The sequence below is a fragment of the Tachysurus fulvidraco genome, chromosome 3 (assembly GCF_022655615.1).
Source record: "Tachysurus fulvidraco isolate hzauxx_2018 chromosome 3, HZAU_PFXX_2.0, whole genome shotgun sequence".
In the NCBI taxonomy this organism is placed as follows: Eukaryota; Metazoa; Chordata; class Actinopteri; order Siluriformes; family Bagridae; genus Tachysurus; species Tachysurus fulvidraco.
In genome coordinates this window covers 11,772,503-11,792,462 of record NC_062520.1, presented here as the reverse complement: position 1 = coordinate 11,792,462, position 19,960 = coordinate 11,772,503, and the positions used below count along the sequence as shown (strand labels likewise).

The window sequence follows — 19,960 nt, the reverse complement described above, 5'->3', positions numbered from 1 at the left end:
CTCACACACTCGTGCTTTTTCTGTCATCTTTCCAGTTCATCCCAAAGGTTCTCAGTGGGTTTGAAGTCTGAACCACAAGACAATTTGGCACATCAACTTTGGCAAACCATGTTAACATGGACCTTACTGTGATCACAGGGCCATTGTTATACTGGAACAGGTTGGGTCTCCTTACCCCCCTGTAAAGGGAAATTCTAATGCTACAGCATACAACGACATTCTTGACAATTGTGTGCTTTCACTATTGTACCCTCAGTTTGAGGAGGAACCTCCCTGTACTCTTGGTGAAGCTATTTCCTCACATGGGTTCTCTTTCACTGCTATGCTGATGATCCATAACTTCTCTTTCCCACCCACAGATACCACAGCTTCTGATCTGTTGTCAGCATGTTTGGCAGAAATATCATCGTGGATGATTGCTCATCAGTTAAAGGTCAATCCTAGCAAAACTCAACTGCTGATAATCCCAGGTGCTTCATCCCCAGGTCATGATCTTGCGATATCCCTGCATAACGATCTGATCTCGCCTTCAGCTTCAGCTCGCAACCTTGGGCTATCCATGGACACTCAACTGTCCTTTTCCTCTCAGGTTGCTAATGTGGCACGCTCATGTCGGTTCCTTCTCTACAACATTAGAAGGATTCTGCCATTTTTGCCTACACAGGCTGCTCAAGTACTTGTTCAATCTGTAGTCATCTCGAAACCGGACTACTGTAACTCACTGCTGGCAGGTCTACCTCTAAAAGCAATTCGTCCTGTGCAAATGATCCCAAATGCAGCTGCACGTCTTGTATTGAACCTGCCTAAGATCTCACATACCACCCAGCTGCTCCGATCCCTCCACTGGCTTCCAGTAGCTGCACCATCAGATTCAAAACACTGATGCTTGCCTACAAAGCCAAAAATGGACCAGCTCCCTCTTACCTCGAAGCCCTCATCACTCCTCACACTCACTCTCTCTGATCTACCGGCACTGCTCGACTGGTTCCACCAACTCTCAGGGTAAGAGGTAAGTATACAACAAGACTCTCTTCTGTTCTGGCACCAAGGTGGTGGAATGAACTTTCCCTAGGGGTCCGGACAGCTGGTTATCTTTAAACGACGGTTGAAGACCTACTTCTTGATGAAACACTTCAACTATCACTTCCTCCCTGTATGAGGAATTTGTTTTAGTACAGAAGCTCCACAGTGTAACAGAATGACATTGACAAGACACGAACACACACTTAATATAGTTGAAATATAAGTATGTGTTTTAAGTAAATAATGTAAGAATATTATTCACACACATTATATATATATATATATATATATATATATATATATATATATATATATATATATATAAAATGTATCTAATGGTAGAGACTTAAGCACTTCTTTACGTCACTCTGGATAAAGGTGTCTGTTAAATGCTGTAAATAATTATCTACCCACTTTTAGCTGTATTTTTTATTTCTTCTACTGTTGCGTATAAGCTGAAGCATTATTTAAGTACATTTAAAATCCCTGACCCTAGCTTCCTATCTATGAGGAATATTCAGCTTGTAATAATGGTCTACCAGCTTGAACTATGTTTTGACAAGTCCGTGTGTCGAGGGTTTTTTTTTTTCCCCATCATCTCAAAGTTCACCACGTTACCCTCAGTCACGTGGCGGTGTCGCACATTGATGACGTCAGCATGTTTGCCGAACTAAAGCAGTGTAACGGCACAATCTAGTGCAGTGGGTTAGTCAACTCCCCAAACACAGTTTCATAAGTAAGGACGTTTCGGTTCACAGTTGTCCCGAGCCTCTGTGTGAAAATGGAGACTTATTTAAGGAGCTGTCGGGACGTGCTGAAGGTAAGGACACGTGTTGATGACGCTGTTCTCTCACGTTATAGTTTGTTGACTTCTTCGTGTCAGTTTGTGGTCCACACACACCGCGTGTTTAATCTCACGGTGACCAGGCTGGAGTTAATGTTAGACAGCTGTGGCCTGATTTAAACCTGCAGAACAGTGGAACTGGAGAACCAAGAGCGGTGTGGTGTGTGTGATGGTCTGTCTCTCTGTCTGTCTGTCTCTCTGTCTGTCTGTCTGTCTGTCTCTCTGTCTGTCTGTCTCTCTGTCTGTATGTGTCTCTGTCTGTATGTGTGTCTGTCTGTATATGAGTCTGTCTGTCTGTCTCTCTGTCTGTTTGTCTGTGTCTCTGTCTGGTTTTGTAAATAAACATATCTGTGAGTAGACACACCCACCCCAAACCCCCCCCACACACACACACACACAACCACACACACACACTTGTGTAAGAGCAAAGTTCTAAAGCAGTAGTTCTCATAGTGTTCCCAAAGGGGTTACTGAGATTTTTAGTTTGTTACACTAGTGGAAAATCACAAATGAACTAACGAATGAATTGTGCTATTGAGTTCTTATTAGCCTGTTGTTTGGTCATATATAGGCCTTATAATAATAATAGTAATAATAATAACTAGGGATGTGGTAGCCTAGTGATTAAGGTGCTGGATTACTGATCAGAAGGTCATGAGTTTGAATCCCAGGTCCACCAAGCTGCCTCTGCTGGGCCCCTGAGCAAGGCCCTTAACCCTCACTTGCCCAGTTGTATAAATTTAAATAAATTGTAAGACACTCTGGATAAGTTTGTCTGCTAAATGACAGAAATGTAAATAATGTCCACTTGAACCTCATGTCTACTAATTGGCTCTAATAAGTAGCCTATTTTGTACATTCAAATAATGAGCTTAACATGCCAATAGGTGGATTGTGTTCATTAACAAATATGTACTGTGTGGCTAAGTTGAATTTAGAATTAACACCAAGTTTTATGCAAAAACAGTAAATGAATAGTGCTTATTTCCCATGCACGTCAAAGCTGCACCCGTTGGTGATTATTTACACAGGCTGAACAGAAAGCATTCATATTGTGAAATCAGTGGTGAGTAAAGCAAACAGTCAGCCAGATGTCAGTGAAGACAGATATCTTGTCTGTAGTTCTTGTTTAAATGTTTTTTGTTTTTTGACAGCTGGATGATTTCTTTGCTATAGGAAAGGCACAACATGGCCAAAACCTTGTGGAGACCTGATCACAACACATATATGTGCTTGTTGAACATCATGTTATAGATTTAGTGCCAGATTGATGTTATAATAACCTTTTGGGAAGGCTTTCCACATTTTGGAGCGAGGTTTCATGTCCATTCAGCCACAAGAGCATTAGTGAGATCCGGCAGGTGGATGTTTATCACAAAGGTGTTAAGTGAGTTTGAGGTCAGGGCTCTGTGCTGGCTACCCGAGATCATCCACATCAAACTTGGCAAACCATGTATTTGTGGAACTTGCTTTGTGTACAGCAGCACTGTCATGCTGGAATAGGTTTGGGTAGAACGCTGCAGCTTACAAAGATAATTGCGGCAATTGACAGTTGCTTTTGTTCAGTTTGGGGAAGAACCAATGAGGTCAGGTAACAACAAACCTTTGGTCATATTACTGTTTTCATAATAGGTTTCATGTTTATGGTGACCCTGCACTCTCACCCAAATGCCCTAACAAATGGGGATGAGGGAAAGAATTTCACTGTGCTGTAATCTATGTGATGTTTCTTCTTATTCTTGGTCTGGTTGGTTGGTTGAATCTTGGTACATGGTGGCGATTAAAAGTGGAACTGTTTAGACTTTTTGCAATTTAATTCAGTCTTTGATTCTGATTTTGATTTAGGGTGCAAATAAGTCATTCTACTGTATATTTATTATTCATGATTTTTATTTCTGTATTATTATGCTTTTTAGAATCATTTTTGTTTTTATAACATATGTTGATAATTAGTTTTTCATCATCTGTTATTAAAATAAAATAAAAAGGTAATTTTGTGCAATTTACTGTTTCAAGAGAGATTTGAAATAAATCATGTAAATCATTTTCCCAATCCCAATAGCTATACTGTACTGTTTTCAGATTTATTCAGCCACCAGTAATGGATTACATTGTCAGTATAAAATCCAGTTTGCTCAGGTGTAACTGAATATCACCAGGTTTATTAGGTTACGTAGCAGGAGTCACACCAACATGCAGAACAAGGCCAGTGTGTCTGTAAGGAATGAGTTCCAAGTAAATGAACACGTACACACAACCTTGAGGTTAATGGATAGGCTCAGTTTGTAGCAGGAAAAACTGTAGCAGGAAAAACTGACCTGAATTCATTCCTTCTAGCCTACAATTAGTGTGACAGTGAGATGGATGTGAGTCAGTGAGCATGAGTGCATTTCCATCAGCACAAATGCATTTTTAATCCATCTCAGTATTACATTGTTATGCCTGACCTTAACCCTTTTTTACTGAATATTTAAATGTATAATTTCTTAGTGATGCTTTTTCTGGACATTTTTATTGTAATCTGCAGGTTTGTGGTTTGAAGTTGATTCATTTGTCTGTTCTTATTTTAGGCTCACATGAAGAACAGCTCTGGGCAACTCAGTGTTGTGCTGGGGAACGAGGCATGTGATCTTGACTCCATGGTGTCAGCCCTCACTTTTGCCTATTTCCTTTCAAAGGTAAGAACTTTAGTAATTTAGTCTCTCTGAGTTGTATTAGGAAGTATTGTATACATGCACGTTCATGCAGTTCAAGCTTATCACATGTCAGCAGTACTGTGCATACAATCACGCTTTGGTTGATGTTCACGTCAACCATCAGAATAGGGGAAAATGTGATTTTTGTGATTTGTACTATGGCATGTTTGTTAGTAAAAGGCAGACTGGCTTGATGATATCCTGGGATTTTCATGCATGACTGTCTGTAGAGTTTATGCAGAATTGTGCAATAAAGAAAAGGTGTCTGGTTCAGAGAGGTCGAAAGACAATAGCCTTTATAAAGTCTAATGACATATAGATTTATATATATATATATATATATATATATATATATATATATATATATATATATATATATATATATATATATATATATATATATACATATGTATATATATGTGCTTTGACATATAGCAATGTCATAAACATATGCTAATATTTTAGCATTTATTTTGTTAGGTTGTGCCAAGAGAAAGTCATTCAACACTTGTGGAATCTGTGCCAGAAAGATTTGAGGCTATATTAAGAGCAAAGGGAGGCCTTACCCAGTATTACTATAGTGTGTCTAATAAAGTTATTAGTGAGTGTGGTCTGTTTTAGTTTAACATATGAGTTTTACCAGTCTTGGTTTAGAGTAATTGTAATGTCCAGTCTTTATACAGAAAGGGCTGGTGTGGGTGCAGGCTGTCATTGCCTCCAAGTAGAGGTCAAACTCGTGAAAGCTAAATCAACTGGTTAAACAGGTGGAATCAGGTGTGGTTCCTGCTTGATTTTTAATGAAAACCTGCACTCACACCGTCCCTTTCAAGATAAGATCGGACACCCTTTGGTCAGATGTAACTTTGAAACTCATTTGGTTCCTAGACTTTCGACTCTAGGAAAGCAGCAGTGCCTGTGCTGAATATCCCACGAGCAGAATTTCCCTTGCGCTCTGACTGTGCTTTCCTGCTGAGAGAGAGCGGCCTGTCTCAGGACTACCTGCTGTTCAGGGATGAACTGGATTTGCACAGTCTGCAAAATTTGGCCATTACATTAGTCGACCACAACATTCTACCCGAGTAAGTTTCATCACTACAGAATTAAAATGATCATGTTTCCATTTCCATGTATTTTTGAATATGTTTTCATATAACATTCTCAAAAAAAAGGGACTAAAATTTTAAGGTAAAATTTAAAGGCAAATCGTTATTAATGTCTTTAAATAATGTCTTGAACATATGATTGTTAGTATTATATTATTCAGAAACTACTAACTGATAGTGTGTAGTATTTATTTTGTTGTGTTTGCAGTGTTACGTTTTAGATCATTAATGCTAGATGCTGAATCTTTTGAGGCGACATCAAATTATACGTACCTGCTTGTTGACTTTTTCCTGACAGTGAGGCAAACAACTGTTGAGGTTCTAAACAGATCTTGAAGAAACTCACATTAATTTAATGCCTAAAGATAAATTTTCCACAGTTGCTCAAAAGCGAGTGCCAGAGATGAAAAAGAAAAGTAAATTGTATAAATAGCTGTTAGTAGTTAAATAAATCATACAAATGGATCTACCATCTGCAATAACAACTTAAACAGGGACCTCTTAAGGTGACTGTTTCACACAAACAGGTTAAAACCTCCTAATGGTTGATATGAATTAGTTTAAATATGATGAGATGATATTTAGAATATCTAAAGAGTCAGAGGTGCATTATAACTTTAGACACTGCAAAGACTGCAGGACAAACAACTGTATTTTCAATGCCTTGGTATACTGCATTTAAATTTTTTTTATCTTTAAGAGAAAGAAAAGGGAGAGACTGTTGATGGAGCTACTGTTTATTATAGCTGTTAACATGAGATAACGTGATAACAGGACCAGCAACATTTGTCCCTGATGTTCTACAACACGAAGTGGTACACGGCGTGGGAACTAAACAAATAAAACCTTGTTTTTAATTTAATTAATAAAGCAAAAAAATTGTAAACTGCTTTTACCAATGGACGATAGACATTATACAGAAATATATATATTTGTCTATACTGAGATGTTGTGTCAGACTGGGAGCAGCCGCACCATAAGTGATCGTTTTCATATAACAACTCTTTTTTTTGGTCCTGCTTTGCTGGCTGCCTGAAAATTTATAGAGAAATTTCAGGTTTTATATAATCAATTATTGGCTACATCAGCTATGGTGTGTTCATAATACTGCTGTTAATAAAAAATACAGTATAAGCATGCAATAGAACTATGTGTACATATAAAATCTCCTGTGTTAAGGGCTGACAGGACACTGGAAGATGCTGTAGTAGAAGTCATTGATCATCATCGTTTAGAAAGAACCCCATCTCCTTTTTGTCCCATCACCGCAGAGACTGTGGGCTCCTGTGCCACCCTGGTTACAGAGCGCATTGTCCAGAAGGCACCTGAGCTGCTAGACCAACAGGTGGCACAGCTCCTATATGGTAAATGTTGTTATTATTACATAGGTATTAAACATAATAATACATGATACCTAAATGCATCAGACATAAATCAATAAAACCAATCCTGCTGAACAATGCAGGGTATCTGCCTGCTGAAAATAGCACAAAACAAGCGAGTGCTGGTTAAAACATTCTAGATGCTTCACTGGCTTCAGTGCAAATAGCCAGATTGTTTGAAACATGTGAGACTCAGTACAGTCATTAAACAGTATGGCTGATTAGCAGGCTCTATGGCAGCAATTTTCAACATGGATGCTTCTGTTTACTTAGTGTATGAGTTTAGACTGCTTATCTGAAACACAGATCAGCTCCAAACAGATGCTCCAACTAACATCCAAAAACAAGATTTCATCTCTCAATCTCCACAATTTTGTGAACCTCTCTAACCACAATTTACAATGTTTTGCGCTAATGATAATACAGAATCTAAATATTATTTCCAAATAGTATTTATATTATTTGTATTGAGTTATAATTTTGTATAAATGAGTTATACTTTTTGCTGTGTTTTGTCAGGCACGATTATCACTGACTGTGTTAATATGGCACCTGAAGCAGGAAAAGTCACACCCAAAGACAGCCAGTATGTCATCCTTCTAGAGAGCCGTTTTCCTAAACTCCCACCTCGCAGCATCCTCTTTCAGTCTCTACAGAATGCCAAGTTTGATGTTTCAGGTATGTGGACAATCATGAAACACATTTGCTAAACGAGAAACTCGAGAATCAGTATTTAGAAGTAAAATGCGCCTGTTTTAAACTTCTTTGTGTGACACAATTGAATTAAAATGGCCTGCTGTACCATGACTGTTGAATAAGAAATGCATGCATTTGTGTCCTGTGGATCAGGCCTTACCACTGAGCAGATGTTGTTAAAAGATATGAAGACTGTATCAGGTGGAGATCTAAGACTGGCTGTCAGTGTTATCTACATGACCCTCGAGGTAAGTGATTTTACGCTGAATATCTGCCGTTGCTATTTAGTCGTACTGAATGCCAAAGAAGAATGTGTTTAGCACATAGCTGTAGCCCTATTCATTGTGAGAATTTCACCAACCCGGATCACATATTAACCATTGACGCAAAAATGCAAGACATTTCTGAACGGTTCACAAGCTTGTCTTATACAACCTGCATTGAGTAAATGTGTAAATAAACTGCTGTGATAATGTGTGATTCAGTGACAATTTGATGGTGTATATTTAATCCCCAAAGAAGTTTTCAGTTGTATTTAAAAAAATCTGTTGTTTATTTAGGATTTCCTGCAACGTAAGAGCCTACAGCAGGAGCTTTGTGAATTCTGTCATAAGCATAACTACAATCTGGTTGTGGCCATGACCATCTCTTTCATCGACAATAAGGAGCCTTTCAGGCAGATTGCTGTTTACAGCTCCAACACACGTAACAGGGATGAGGTACCCAGACCACATTCAGCTTAGACCCCATAGCAGTTTTATATGGTGTTTCTCATACATGCATTTGAAATATATGAATACTGTTTTAGAATCTTTATTTCCACAGAAAAATATGTTGTAATTTATTTATGTAAGGATCCTTATATATTCTCTAATTATGATGCTTGTCAGCAGCTAGACATTTTCTGTAGCACCACAATTAAGGCTGCACTTTTAAACTTTCTCCTCAGTGAGGAAATCTAGAGAATGCTGTGTGACGACTGTTACAAAAACCTGGATGTTAATTGGCTGTTCAAGATTTCACATCAGTAATTTATTATTCACCATCTTTTTTCTTTTATCATCTAGTGATTTAAACTGTAATTCATGTTATGGATATTCCTTTTTAGATATAAATTAGTTATGTGGCAGGCTGGGAAAAGCCATCTGATATCACTGTGACTGAATTATGCCATGCACCAAAACAAGTCCATAAATATAGTGAGTTTAATGTAAAATAAAATTTTATTACAGTATTTTCCTGCATAGAAACCGGTAGGGAGCAAGTTTAACAAAACCGCCGGTGAAAACAACCTGCTAAAAGAAGCTTAATGTCATACCCAGATCAACTTGTTGGATAATTACATATTACAATGAAACAGACCCACATCTAATCAAGATATACACAGAAAAAAGGAACATATTTCATTCATAGAAATACTCTATGAAAAACATATTGTCAAAGATGTCATTTTTGCATGTGAAAATAATGGGATACAACGTTTGCCTTTCTCAATAGGTAATCAAAGCACTTGAAAAAGCCAGGAACCCCCATCTGAATCTCAGTCCCATGAGCAGTCCATATACAGACATGAAGGCCTACGTTCAGGGCAACACTTTGGCCTCACGCAAGAAGGTGTTACCCATCGTTTCAGACTTCCTTAAAGAAAAAGAGAGGAAAATGGAACACCTGGAGGACCTGGAGCTGGAGGATGAGGCCACACAAGAGCAGGGGGACTCTCAGCAGTACTGTGAGGACAATATGATGGAAGAGGACTTTGGTGTCCCTCCAACACCCATGAACAGTCTGGTCGAAGGCTGTCCTTTAGACAATGGTCTACCCAAAATCAACGCAGATGTGCTGGTGGAAAAAGTCAGCAAGATAATCATTGAGGAGGACAATGACGGGCCATGAGGCTTCACTAGTTTTGTTGTTGAATCTCTGCTTCTGAAGTCAGAAGTTGGCTGTTGGAGAAAACTGGTTCTTCTTGTTCAAGTGTGCGCAAGTATACAGCTAGCACAGGGCAGGAAACCTGAAACTGCTCTTTTCTGACCGAGGTTCATTGGAAAAGCACACGTTCCTGGTGTCTTAAATCGTGGTACTCAGTTTAATAAGTTTAAATGAAGAAGTGGCGTTCAGCATTTGGACATAATTATCATGGATAATTATTTAAATTATATTGTTTCTGTAATCATTTTTGTTTATAATATATTATTATATTACATTACATTACATTACATTACATCATTTTAGTCCAGCTGCTCATGCCATGGGTTCTTCAGCACAATCTATTCAGCAAGTTGATTAAGAAGCATTTTTCTCAGGTCTTCTGTGATACTAATCTAAATATATAACAGGAGCATAATGGTAGGGATCAATGATAGTTTCATTATTACTGATGGTATTTCATCATGTAAAGTTTATCTAAAGGCTGCCTACAGTTAAACCTGCAAAAATAGTTTTAAAAGAATTTGGCTATTATTCATTCTATTAATTTTTTTATTTTTAGTATTATTTGCTGACTTAGCATTAATAAACAATCCTGAAGGGACGTATTGGGCACATTTAAGGTTAAATATTTGATCTTAAAGAAACATCCTTGAATACCATTCAATGTTTTTCTTATATTTGCAGTTTTGGTTTTATGGAAGGACATAACATTTTATTTTTAATGAGGTTAAAATCAGTCTTAGTGAAGTGCTGTTATGCATTTCACTCGCACTTAGATTTCAGTGCATGAATTATATTGCTTATTGTTTAATCAGATATGTTGAAAATCAATATTAGATATTCTGATTCACAAAATATCATTATGAAGCATTCGTGTCTTAAACTATGCCCTGATTCAGGTCAGGCGTTAGTCACGTCTATAATAGTGTATCAAGAGACATTATCTATTTTAATTTGATCTAACTGAATTGCAGCTCAACTGCTCACATGCAAAGACCTCTGCAGAGAAATTTGTGCTAAATCCCAAAGAGTATTAATGCACGATTCAGCATGTTCAGTGTTCAATTCAGCAAAGTTAATTTGTGCATATCTGTCATCTGAATAATCAGATGCATTTTATACATTTCATTTAAGTGGTAATGCAAAAATAAGGTACGCCGTGCAGGAATTATTTGCTTGTGTGTGTGTTGTGTTTTCTTTTCTTTTACAGTTTAGGAGGAAAAAACATTTGTTTTTGTTTTTTTATCATCATTTAAATTTAAGTGTCAATTATTAACCAGTATTTTCAGCATGCCAAGTGATGTATTTATTCTGGTATAATTAAATGACAATTATTCTGCTGTTTATTGCTTATGATGCATCACAGTTGTTCCAACAGCTTTAGGATACACAACATTATAATTTGGATATTTCATTAGAATTTTGAAGGATCCAACCTTAATTGCAAGGAACACGTTGACACGGCACATTGTTGAGAGCCGTTTTTCGTTTTGTAGAAGTAGGAGTGCAGCTATCACCAGGATAAATATAATTCAATCACTGTGAATATTTTTTTCTTTATATAAAGAACTAATAAAAGAAGGCAACATGTAAATTACAGTTAGATGTTTTGTTCTACACAGTGTGTATGTCAGGTTCTGTATGTATTCTGTGATTTATGGGGTTGTTATTTAAATGAATGGGGAAGAATAATTGCCTTCACGTTATTAGATACACTTGTACAGTTGTACTTTTTTGCAGTTATCCAGTCAGCCAATCATGTGCCAGCAGCACAAAAAAATCGTGCAGACACAGATCGAGACCTTCAGTTAATGTTCACCAAAAAAAAGTGATTGTGATTGATCAGATGGTTTAGTACTTCAGAATCCGTTGAACTCCTGGGCATTTCCCAAATTATAGTATCAGCAGTCTCTAGAAAAACATTTAGGGAGTGACAGTCCTGTGGATAGAAACACATTGTTGTTAAAAGGAAAAGTTCCAGAAATAATTTTGGCAAATTATAATTTGGCAAAAATTATATAGTAACTCAAATAAGCAGTCTTTGCTGTGCTGTGAGCAGAAAGGCATCTTAGCTTTCAAACATCTAAACTTGAGGTGGATGAGTTACAAAAGCAGAAGTCCACATCGGGTTCCACTCCTATCAGCAAGAGCAGGAATCTGAGGCTATGATAAGCACAGACTCATCCAAACTTGAAGATTTTAAAAAAAAAAATCTATTTTTCCAGTCTTTACTTTCCAGTTTGGGTGAGTCTTTGTCCATGATTTTCCAAATTATTCTGTGCCACAGTTAAAATCAGACATCACCTTTTTTTTTTCTTCTTCTATAAATTCAGATTTTTATTCTGAATATGAATTGAATCTTTTGACCTGCGTCTGCATGTAATTCTTAGTGTGCTGCTGATGATTTGATAGCTGCATGAATGAGCAGGTGTACTGGTGTTCCTAATAAAGTGGATAGTGAGTGTATGTTCTCCTGGAAGCTGGACAATCATGCACGAGTGTGTAAATGTTTCACCTGAATATTAATTTTAATGCCTTTCTTAATTCACAGTTCTTTAGTGTAATAAATAAATAAATAAAACAATTGTGTTTTGCACATATGAACTCCATTCAGTTTGGTGTGGTAGAGAAGGTCTGTTGTTAATGACATGGCAGACAAATCCCATGGAGTGATGATTCATCAATACAGGTGATGGGTTTAAAACCACACACTAATGGTCTGTAAGAACTGATATGTTGTAAGAGGTAAGGTGATCAGTTTGGCAAGCTGTCATCATTTGACTGAGAAACCTGATTGATTTAATCAATACAGTGGCTAATTGCAGCTATATTTATAAATGGATATGCTGCCTTGTATCCAATGAGCAAATGTAGATATGGAATACTGCAAAAGCCAAAAACTTGTGCACAGACAAACTGATGGACATTAAACTAGATCATAACAGTTAAAAGGTGCCATAGAGTCCGCCACATCTGGTGTCAGTCACAAAGTCCTGTCTGCCCTATTTGCAGAAAAAACAGTGGAAATACTCCAAAATAAAGGCAAGGTGAGAGTTAGACTAGATGGTTCAACTGTTCTGGTACCGAGGTGGTAGAATGAAATTCCTCTAGATGTCCGAACAGCTGAGTCACTGGCTATCTTCAAAAGATGTGTGAAGATCTCCCTCTTCATGAAACTCTTAAACTAGTGCTTATTTTTCCCTGTTTGTTATTATGATAAAAAAAAAACAACAACTGATGGCATCCTAAGTCTGCAACCTAGTATACCAATGTTGTGTTCACTGATAGAAACTGCAGTGCACTTTTGTATGTCTCTCTGGATAAGAAGGTCTGCTAAATGCCATAAATGTATAGACAGAAAAGTGAGACATGAGGAGACCTCATGCAGGAGAAATCATACTTTGTAAATTCCCCTTTCATTACCTCACATTAAGAAAACCTTATTATCTACTGGTTGCATATATTTATAATAGATAGATCAGACTATTTTTTGTATTTTGAATTTATTTAATGTTATCAATATAAAAGGTAGCTTATGTCCAATATTGATGCAACAGCAATTTCAGGTTTAAATATGTTAATGTAAAGAAAACTCCAGGAAATGCCTTAAGTGCATAAAAAAGGAAGTAAACAGCTTTCTGTAGGATCAGAGTATAGGCTTATGAAAAACAGGTTTTGAAGAATTTTGAGGAGTCTCTAACATTAGAACAAAACCTTTTGTTGCTTCTCAGCATTGTGCAACTGAGAATGTGCAGCAAGTGATGGTTTGGACAGAAAACATTTGCCACATATATTACAATTGAATCTGTACTTAACGTTGAAGGTTTTTTGTTGTGATTTGCGTGTGTGTATCCATTCGTGTCGCCTAAAAGCGCTTGGATCGGCAAAGGACTTTGGGCAGAGTTTGCATGTGTAGGGTTTTGCTCCGGTGTGGATGTTGTAGTGGATATCAAGGTTAAATTTCTTGGCGAAACTCTTGCCACACTGAGCACACATGAACGGTTTCTCTCCAGTATGCAGTCTGTAGTGAGAAGCAAGGGAATTTTTTGTTGAAAGATTTTTCCCACAGACATCACAAACAAATATGCTACTTTTCTCACATGGCAGAAAACCTGAGAAACTTTCATAACAATCCAAATGTTTCACATTTTTGTCTGCCACTGCTAAATTGAAATCTTTGTCCAAATTTAAATTCATTCTACAGTCTGAATTTGTGAAAGCTGATTGACTTCCTCTCAGCAGATGTGTGGAATTCGGCTGAAAGTCCGGTGTCCATAAGCAGGAGACGTCAGGCTGTTGATCTTCTCGTCTGTTTTGAGGATGCTCCGTCTCAGACAGATCATCCAGCACCACGCACACTTCACTCTCATCTTCACGGTGTGAGCCACCATCGACGCTGCACTCTGAGGTTTGGCGAGCAGTCTGAGACCTCTCTGATTCAGCTTTTAGTTCATTACTGTGTGCATAACATCTGTTTCCTTCTGTATCTGGGCAGAAAAAAAATAGAAAACAAAAAAATACAAATATGTTAAAGGGAAGAGAATCTTAATGTAATGATGTGATTAAAATACACTATTTTATATGAAAAGATAAGAAATATTCATTATCTTTACAGCAGATTGGGTCACTTACCATCTAGCCTTTGCTCTACTCTTTCCATAAGAGGTCTGTCCAGAATTTTGGTTTTCGTGCTCATTGCTGTATGGTTCCATCTCTGCAGCACACCAACATTCAAGAGATTTACGATTTTATATGTGACATACAGTTATAACTCTGGCCTCCTACTCCTTAGACTATACATTTAAAATAACTACTTTTAAAAAATAAGAAATAGTTATACACATTGCAAAATGTGGAAATATATAAATATATAGGTATAGCAAACACAAAATCTGGTCATGTACCTGGATTGAATTGTGTGAGTACTGTTTGTTTATTTTCTTGTCATTTTTTTTTTAAAGACGAAACTGTTTTCTCCATGAATATGAAAATGCTTACCAAGTGTGTACTTTTGTCTGGCGCAGATTCAGTTGCTGAACAATTTCTTTTCTTAAAGTCTGCAGGACAAACACAATCGATTAATAAATAACTGTCATGTCAACACCTCCCCAGAAGGATAATAAATGTTGACACAACACACTTTTGTAATTATGAGATCAACAGAATCCAGTCATATTTTGTTTGTGTTTTGGGATAATAGAACTGACTATAATCTGATATTCTCTCTTCTTTTTGTTAAAGCCCACCTCTAGCACAGAAATCTACAACTCTTTTAGATTTATCTCTTGAATTGTATTTTCTTTGCATTTCTTTTGCAAGTATATGCTGTTTTCACTGTAAGTCCAAAGTTGAGCAGATATACATGTAGCTTCCTCAGGAACGTTATTCTAGTGACATTAACATTGCAGGAGGTTATCATAATTTAACGTTTGCAGGAGGTTATCATCATTGCTTGGATTTTTGTGTAGCTTGTTGGCAGAATTTATAATTAAATTTGCAGAATATTTTTTTCCCCTTCCACTTGTAGATTAGAATTTAAGGAAAATGTCACCTATTGTTGGTAACAATCAATGTGTTTGTAATGTAAATAGGCTTATGATATTTATATGATAAATGTTGTATTTAAAAAAGAGAGAGAGAGCGAGAGATTAAGTAAGTATGTGTGTGTTTAGGTCTCAGTAATAATCCTCCTCCTATACATCTGAATAGAACATGAGCTTTGTGAAGCCAAAGAATAACAGCCAAAGAAACCAGACTTAAACAGGGGGTTGATGCTCCATGTCTCTAATCCCTCTGCAATTCAAATAACACTATAAAAAACTACACACCTGGTTACAGTAATGTAATCAAAGTGTGTATATCCGTAATCTCTTTCCTCTGAACAGTTCTTTCTTGGCTAATTTAGTATAGAACAAAGGAAGACATAACATTTCCTACCCCTAATATAGAACAGACAATTTCTGATCATACCCAGAGGTACAGAGCATCAGAAAATGATGTTTAAAGACAGATCAGAAGCCTTAACAGATCTCATCAAGATCCAGTGCAACACCAGCTTCCAGCATTATAACTTAGATACAAATTAGGTTGTAACACAAGGCCAAACAACAACTCAGTGTATTGTGTCTGTCTGTTTATTGAAAATTGTTACTTAACAGTCTGTAGAGCATGAATAGGAGATTTAGGTTAAATATGGACAACACTATGCCTCTGTAGGTGCTTCTTAAGGTTGCTGTTACGGGAGAATCTGAGCTCACAAAAAGGACACTGTTTTGGCACAGCATGTGCCTTTTCTCTGTGCGAATACAGGGTTTGTTTAGTAGGAAACTCCTGGTCACAGTCCTTGCACTTTTCCAAGTCTCTTTTGTGGTGGCTTGTGTGTTTTAACAGACCACTTTTACTTCCAAAGGTCTTCCTGCAAACCTCGCAAGCATGCTTAGTGCCGGTATGCATGTTAAGGTGTCTTGAAAAGACCACTTTATTATGAAACATCCTGTGACAAATATGGCATTGGAAATTTTGGCCATGCCACTCCAGATGGCTTTTGAGGCATCCCACTTCTTTAACGCAAATGTGACAAAATGCTGTCTTCTTTCTCTGTTCTGTAAAAAGCAGGAGGAGTTATTGCTCTGAAAAGAAAAAAAAAAACAACAGCAGAAATAAAGCTGGTATACAGAAAGAGAAAATAATTATTTACCTTCCTCAGAAGAAGAAGGCCATAGATGTGCACTGGCAGGTAGATCTGGAATAACAAATCAAGTTAATGTGTGAGGGTATTTCTACAAATGGCCTTGACTAACAAAGTATAAAGAAAAGTGTTAGTGGGTAAAATGAACATTGGTTACTGTGTGTTTACCTTCTGTAGAGGTTCCTGCATACACTGTGCTGCCAGAATCTACATAAGGAAGTAAATGCCAGTTATTTCCTTTTTCAAAAAAAAACCTTTTTTTTCTAAAAACCTATAGATGATGTGCTGGATCAGTGTCATATCATCTTTTCATTCATGCTTTATGCCAAAAACTCATATGATATATCATCATCTAATCCACCAAAGATCTTGTAAATATATGTAACACAGATTGTCTTGAAGCATGTCACCTTTGGGCTTGTAATACTGTGGGCAATTGTATGCGGGAATGGTAATGCTACAGCAGAAGGTCATGCCATCAAACTTTGTGGCAACAGTTTAAAGAAGAACCATGTGTAGGTGTGATGGTCAGGACAACTTTTGGCCATTTTGTGTATACTGTATAGAAAGGACACCACGATAAAGTTTCGGTTCAGCTTTTTTGTCATTGTCAAGTACAAAGAGTGTTAAATACAGTTAGTATCCAGCCAGTAGTGCAAATAGCCATAAATGAAATCAATAAGGTTATAGTGCTATAAGTTCAGATAAATAAAACATTGCATGAAATTTGATGCATTAGATATAATCACATCTATAAAATACATATATTGTTAATGACATGTAATTACAAAAAAAGTGTTAAAGTAGTTGCAAAGAACTGTTCCAATTAGCAGTAATGTACAAAGCAGCAAAGTATAGTGTATAATGCTAATGTTTGTTTATTGACTGTGTAACAATAATATATGTATTGATGCAATGTTACTATTCATACTTTTGACACTATTCCTTAAACCGGTTCACATTCACTTAAACAAGTCGTGGTCCATTTCACACTATGCTGTGCACTTGTACAGACTCCAGGGAAGACATTTAAGATACAGGTTTTGAAAACTGTAATTTATATAAACTGAACTGACTGTATATAGTAACTTGAACAGGTTCAGTGCACTAACCGTCTGTATCTCTCACTTCACTGCCAGTGTCATCTTTCTCCTCTTTTGTTATTGTACTCTCCAGAGCAGTTTCAGCTGCAGGTTCATGGTGTTTTTCTTGCTCTATGATCTGCAGCCTTTTCCTTAAATCTTCGTTTTCCTTTTTGCTTCTCGCTAATTCCATGTGAAAAGATTTAAACCAGCTCTCAGCCAGAGCACAAATGTCTGATACTGCTGTTTTCATGAGCACATCCAACACAGCTGTCAGCTGAACGTGAAAATGAGAGTCGACCATGTTTATCTTATAGACTAAAAGGTCATAAACACGTAGAATTGATTCTTATTTTCAGAGCTCGCGAATTATAGCTACCTGATAGCTAGAAACCTTTTGCGTCGCATCCAGCTACGTCCCAATTACATACTCCAGCACTACAAAGTATGCTAACTGTATGCTAGCATAGTATGCTAACAAAGTATACTAGAATAGTATACTAACAAAGTATACTAGCATAGTATGCTAACAAGGTATACTAGCATAGTATGCTAACAAGGTATACTAGCATAGTATGCTAACAAAGTATGCTAACATAGTACTAGTGTGCGATTTGGAAACCACGCATTAGGATCAATCTGAAATGACTCTATACTATTTACAAAGCGTTCTACAAGGTTTTTTTTATGCCCTTAGTAGTGCACTAATCTAGGGTACTAGGAGATATTTTGTTTTGTTGTTCTCAGACAACTTCCGCTATGTTCTTCGTTTATTTTGATTTCTTAAGCAATTACTGCCCTCTGCAGGACAGGCTGAGTAGCGTCTCTGGACAGGGTGCTAGAGGTAATAAGATTACTGTGAATCTGTCGTGTCCTATTGTGTACGTAGATGGTGCTGACGCAGATTGTCATTTTTATTTAATGATTAAATTCATCTTTATATTTTTTTTAGATGCCACTCAACTTTCACCCTCACAGCATCCGTGTGGTGAGGAAGACTGGGGTGGAGTCTGTTCATCCCAAAGGTGTTCAGTGGAGTTGGGGTGCAGGACTTGATCTGAAGTACCACTTGTCCTGCACAGCTCCCAACACACTCAAATAATCAGCTAATTTACAGCATTTCCTGCATTGAATTGGGCACGTTAGAGCAGGCAAAACACTGAAACATACACCTTTATTGTAGTGTACCTATATTAGGAATCTGGTGGTGGTTTTCTTCTGTTATAGCCCATATGCTTCAAGATTTGGGATGTTATGAATTTTGAAATGCTTTTCTGCTGAACACAGTTGCAGGTTATTTGATACTTATATTGACAGCATTTGGCAGACATCCTTAAACACTTACATGAATGAGCAACTTACATTTATCTAATTTATACTTTTCTATACCTGAGCAAATGAGGGTTAAGGGACCCAGGAGGCAGCTTGTTGGAATTCAAACTCACAACCTTCCAATCAATAGCCCAATGCCCCAACCCCAACCCCTGATCTACCACTCCCCCAGCTGCTACTACTTCATGTCAGCTCAAACCAGCCTGGTATTTCTCCTCTAATATTTCACATGAATGAGGTTTCCATCTGCAAAACTTCTGTTCACTGGATGTTTTTTGTTTTTCTCACCATGCTGTGTAAACTCTACAGACCTTTGTGTGTCAAAATGAACTGAAGCTTCCCATTTCAATCTGGAGGTCTGAGAAAAAGTCCTTCTCGTTGCACCAAGAGGAGCTGTAATCAAGAAGTCAAGTCAAGTCAAGAAGCTTTTATTGTCATTTTAACCATATATAGTTGTTGCAGTACACAGTGAAATGAGACAACGTTTCTCCAGGATCAGGGTGCGACATAAAACAAAGACAGAGCTAAGGACTTAGTAAGTTAGTCCTAGATACATAAAGTGCAACTTTGAAACCTGGTGTACACAATGCAGGACAAGACAATAAGACAGTGCAGGACAAAAGACAGTTCAGGACCAGACAAAAAGACAGTGCAAACAAAAAAATACAAGACAATACACAAAAAAAAGCGTATACTGGAATGAACACATTAGTATTATAGCAGCAGTTACCTGAGATATTGTAAAACAGCATGTAAACAGTTGTATATTGGAAGAGTGTGTATTTGGTGTAGGTCTGTGCAGTCCATACAGTTGTTGTGCGTGTGTTTTGTGCTCAGTACAGTTCAGTTATTAAGGAGTCTGATGGCTTGTGGAAAAAAGTAGCTGGGATACAGTCCCAATTCTAAACAGTAAATTCACCGCATTGACTACTACAAACGTAACAAACTGTACAACAAAAATAAGTGGTTCACCTGAACAGGACCATAGATTATGTCTGCCATTTATCCTCCATTATTGCTCATCCACAAGCATTTCCGGCTGCATGTTTTATTTAATTTATTCATTATTTATTTTATTTTCCCCCCACAATTCTATGTATTCCCTAGAAAGTGTAATGTTTGAAAAAAAAAATCCTAATAATTCCTAGTCACCAACAATCCTATTCACAGCCATGAGCAGTAGTT

General features: G+C 37.2%; 2 protein-coding genes across 3 annotated transcripts; one reads left to right on the top strand and one right to left on the bottom strand.

Moving 5' to 3' along the window:
* Positions 1 to 1,668: 1,668 nt before the first annotated feature.
* prune (prune exopolyphosphatase) lies at positions 1,669 to 12,282 on the top strand. The gene is made up of 8 exons (XM_027149359.2): positions 1,669 to 1,843; positions 4,438 to 4,545; positions 5,449 to 5,642; positions 6,846 to 7,030; positions 7,568 to 7,726; positions 7,898 to 7,992; positions 8,305 to 8,463; positions 9,242 to 12,282. Exons 1-8 carry the CDS (start codon positions 1,805 to 1,807, stop codon positions 9,635 to 9,637), a joined length of 1,335 nt encoding a protein of 444 aa, XP_027005160.1. The 5' UTR covers positions 1,669 to 1,804; the 3' UTR covers positions 9,638 to 12,282.
* An 889-nt stretch (positions 12,283 to 13,171) lies between these two features.
* LOC113644475 (zinc finger protein 658B-like) lies at positions 13,172 to 18,217 on the bottom strand. 2 transcript variants are annotated; one of them, XM_027149361.2, is made up of 7 exons: positions 17,823 to 18,217; positions 17,474 to 17,720; positions 16,530 to 16,568; positions 16,371 to 16,415; positions 14,672 to 14,730; positions 14,306 to 14,387; positions 13,172 to 14,160 (listed from the first exon to the last, which is right to left on the bottom strand). In XM_027149361.2, exons 2-7 carry the CDS (start codon positions 17,694 to 17,696, stop codon positions 13,376 to 13,378), a joined length of 1,233 nt encoding a protein of 410 aa, XP_027005162.2. In that variant the 5' UTR covers positions 17,697 to 17,720; positions 17,823 to 18,217; the 3' UTR covers positions 13,172 to 13,375. The 2 variants fall into 2 exon arrangements, with proteins under 2 accessions (XP_027005162.2, XP_027005161.2); XM_027149360.2 differs by having other exon boundaries at positions 17,474 to 18,215.
* Positions 18,218 to 19,960: the final 1,743 nt, after the last annotated feature.

Bases quoted from the DNA above. Each gene is read 5' to 3' on its own strand.
- prune (XM_027149359.2), top strand. From the start codon at position 1,805: ATGGAGACTTATTTAAGGAGCTGTCGGGACGTGCTGAAG. The intron at 5,643-6,845 runs GTAAGTTTCATC...TCCTGTGTTAAG, and splicing joins GACCACAACATTCTACCCGA to GGCTGACAGGACACTGGAAG. The intron at 7,031-7,567 runs GTAAATGTTGTT...GTGTTTTGTCAG, and splicing joins GGTGGCACAGCTCCTATATG to GCACGATTATCACTGACTGT.
- LOC113644475 (XM_027149360.2), bottom strand. From the start codon at position 17,747: ATGGTCGACTCTCATTTTCACGTTCAGCTGACAGCTGTGTTGGATGTG. The intron at 16,416-16,529 runs GTAAACACACAG...TTGTTATTCCAG, and splicing joins TGCAGGAACCTCTACAGAAG to ATCTACCTGCCAGTGCACAT. The intron at 14,731-16,370 runs GTAAATAATTAT...TTTGTCCTGCAG, and splicing joins GCCTTCTTCTTCTGAGGAAG to ACTTTAAGAAAAGAAATTGT.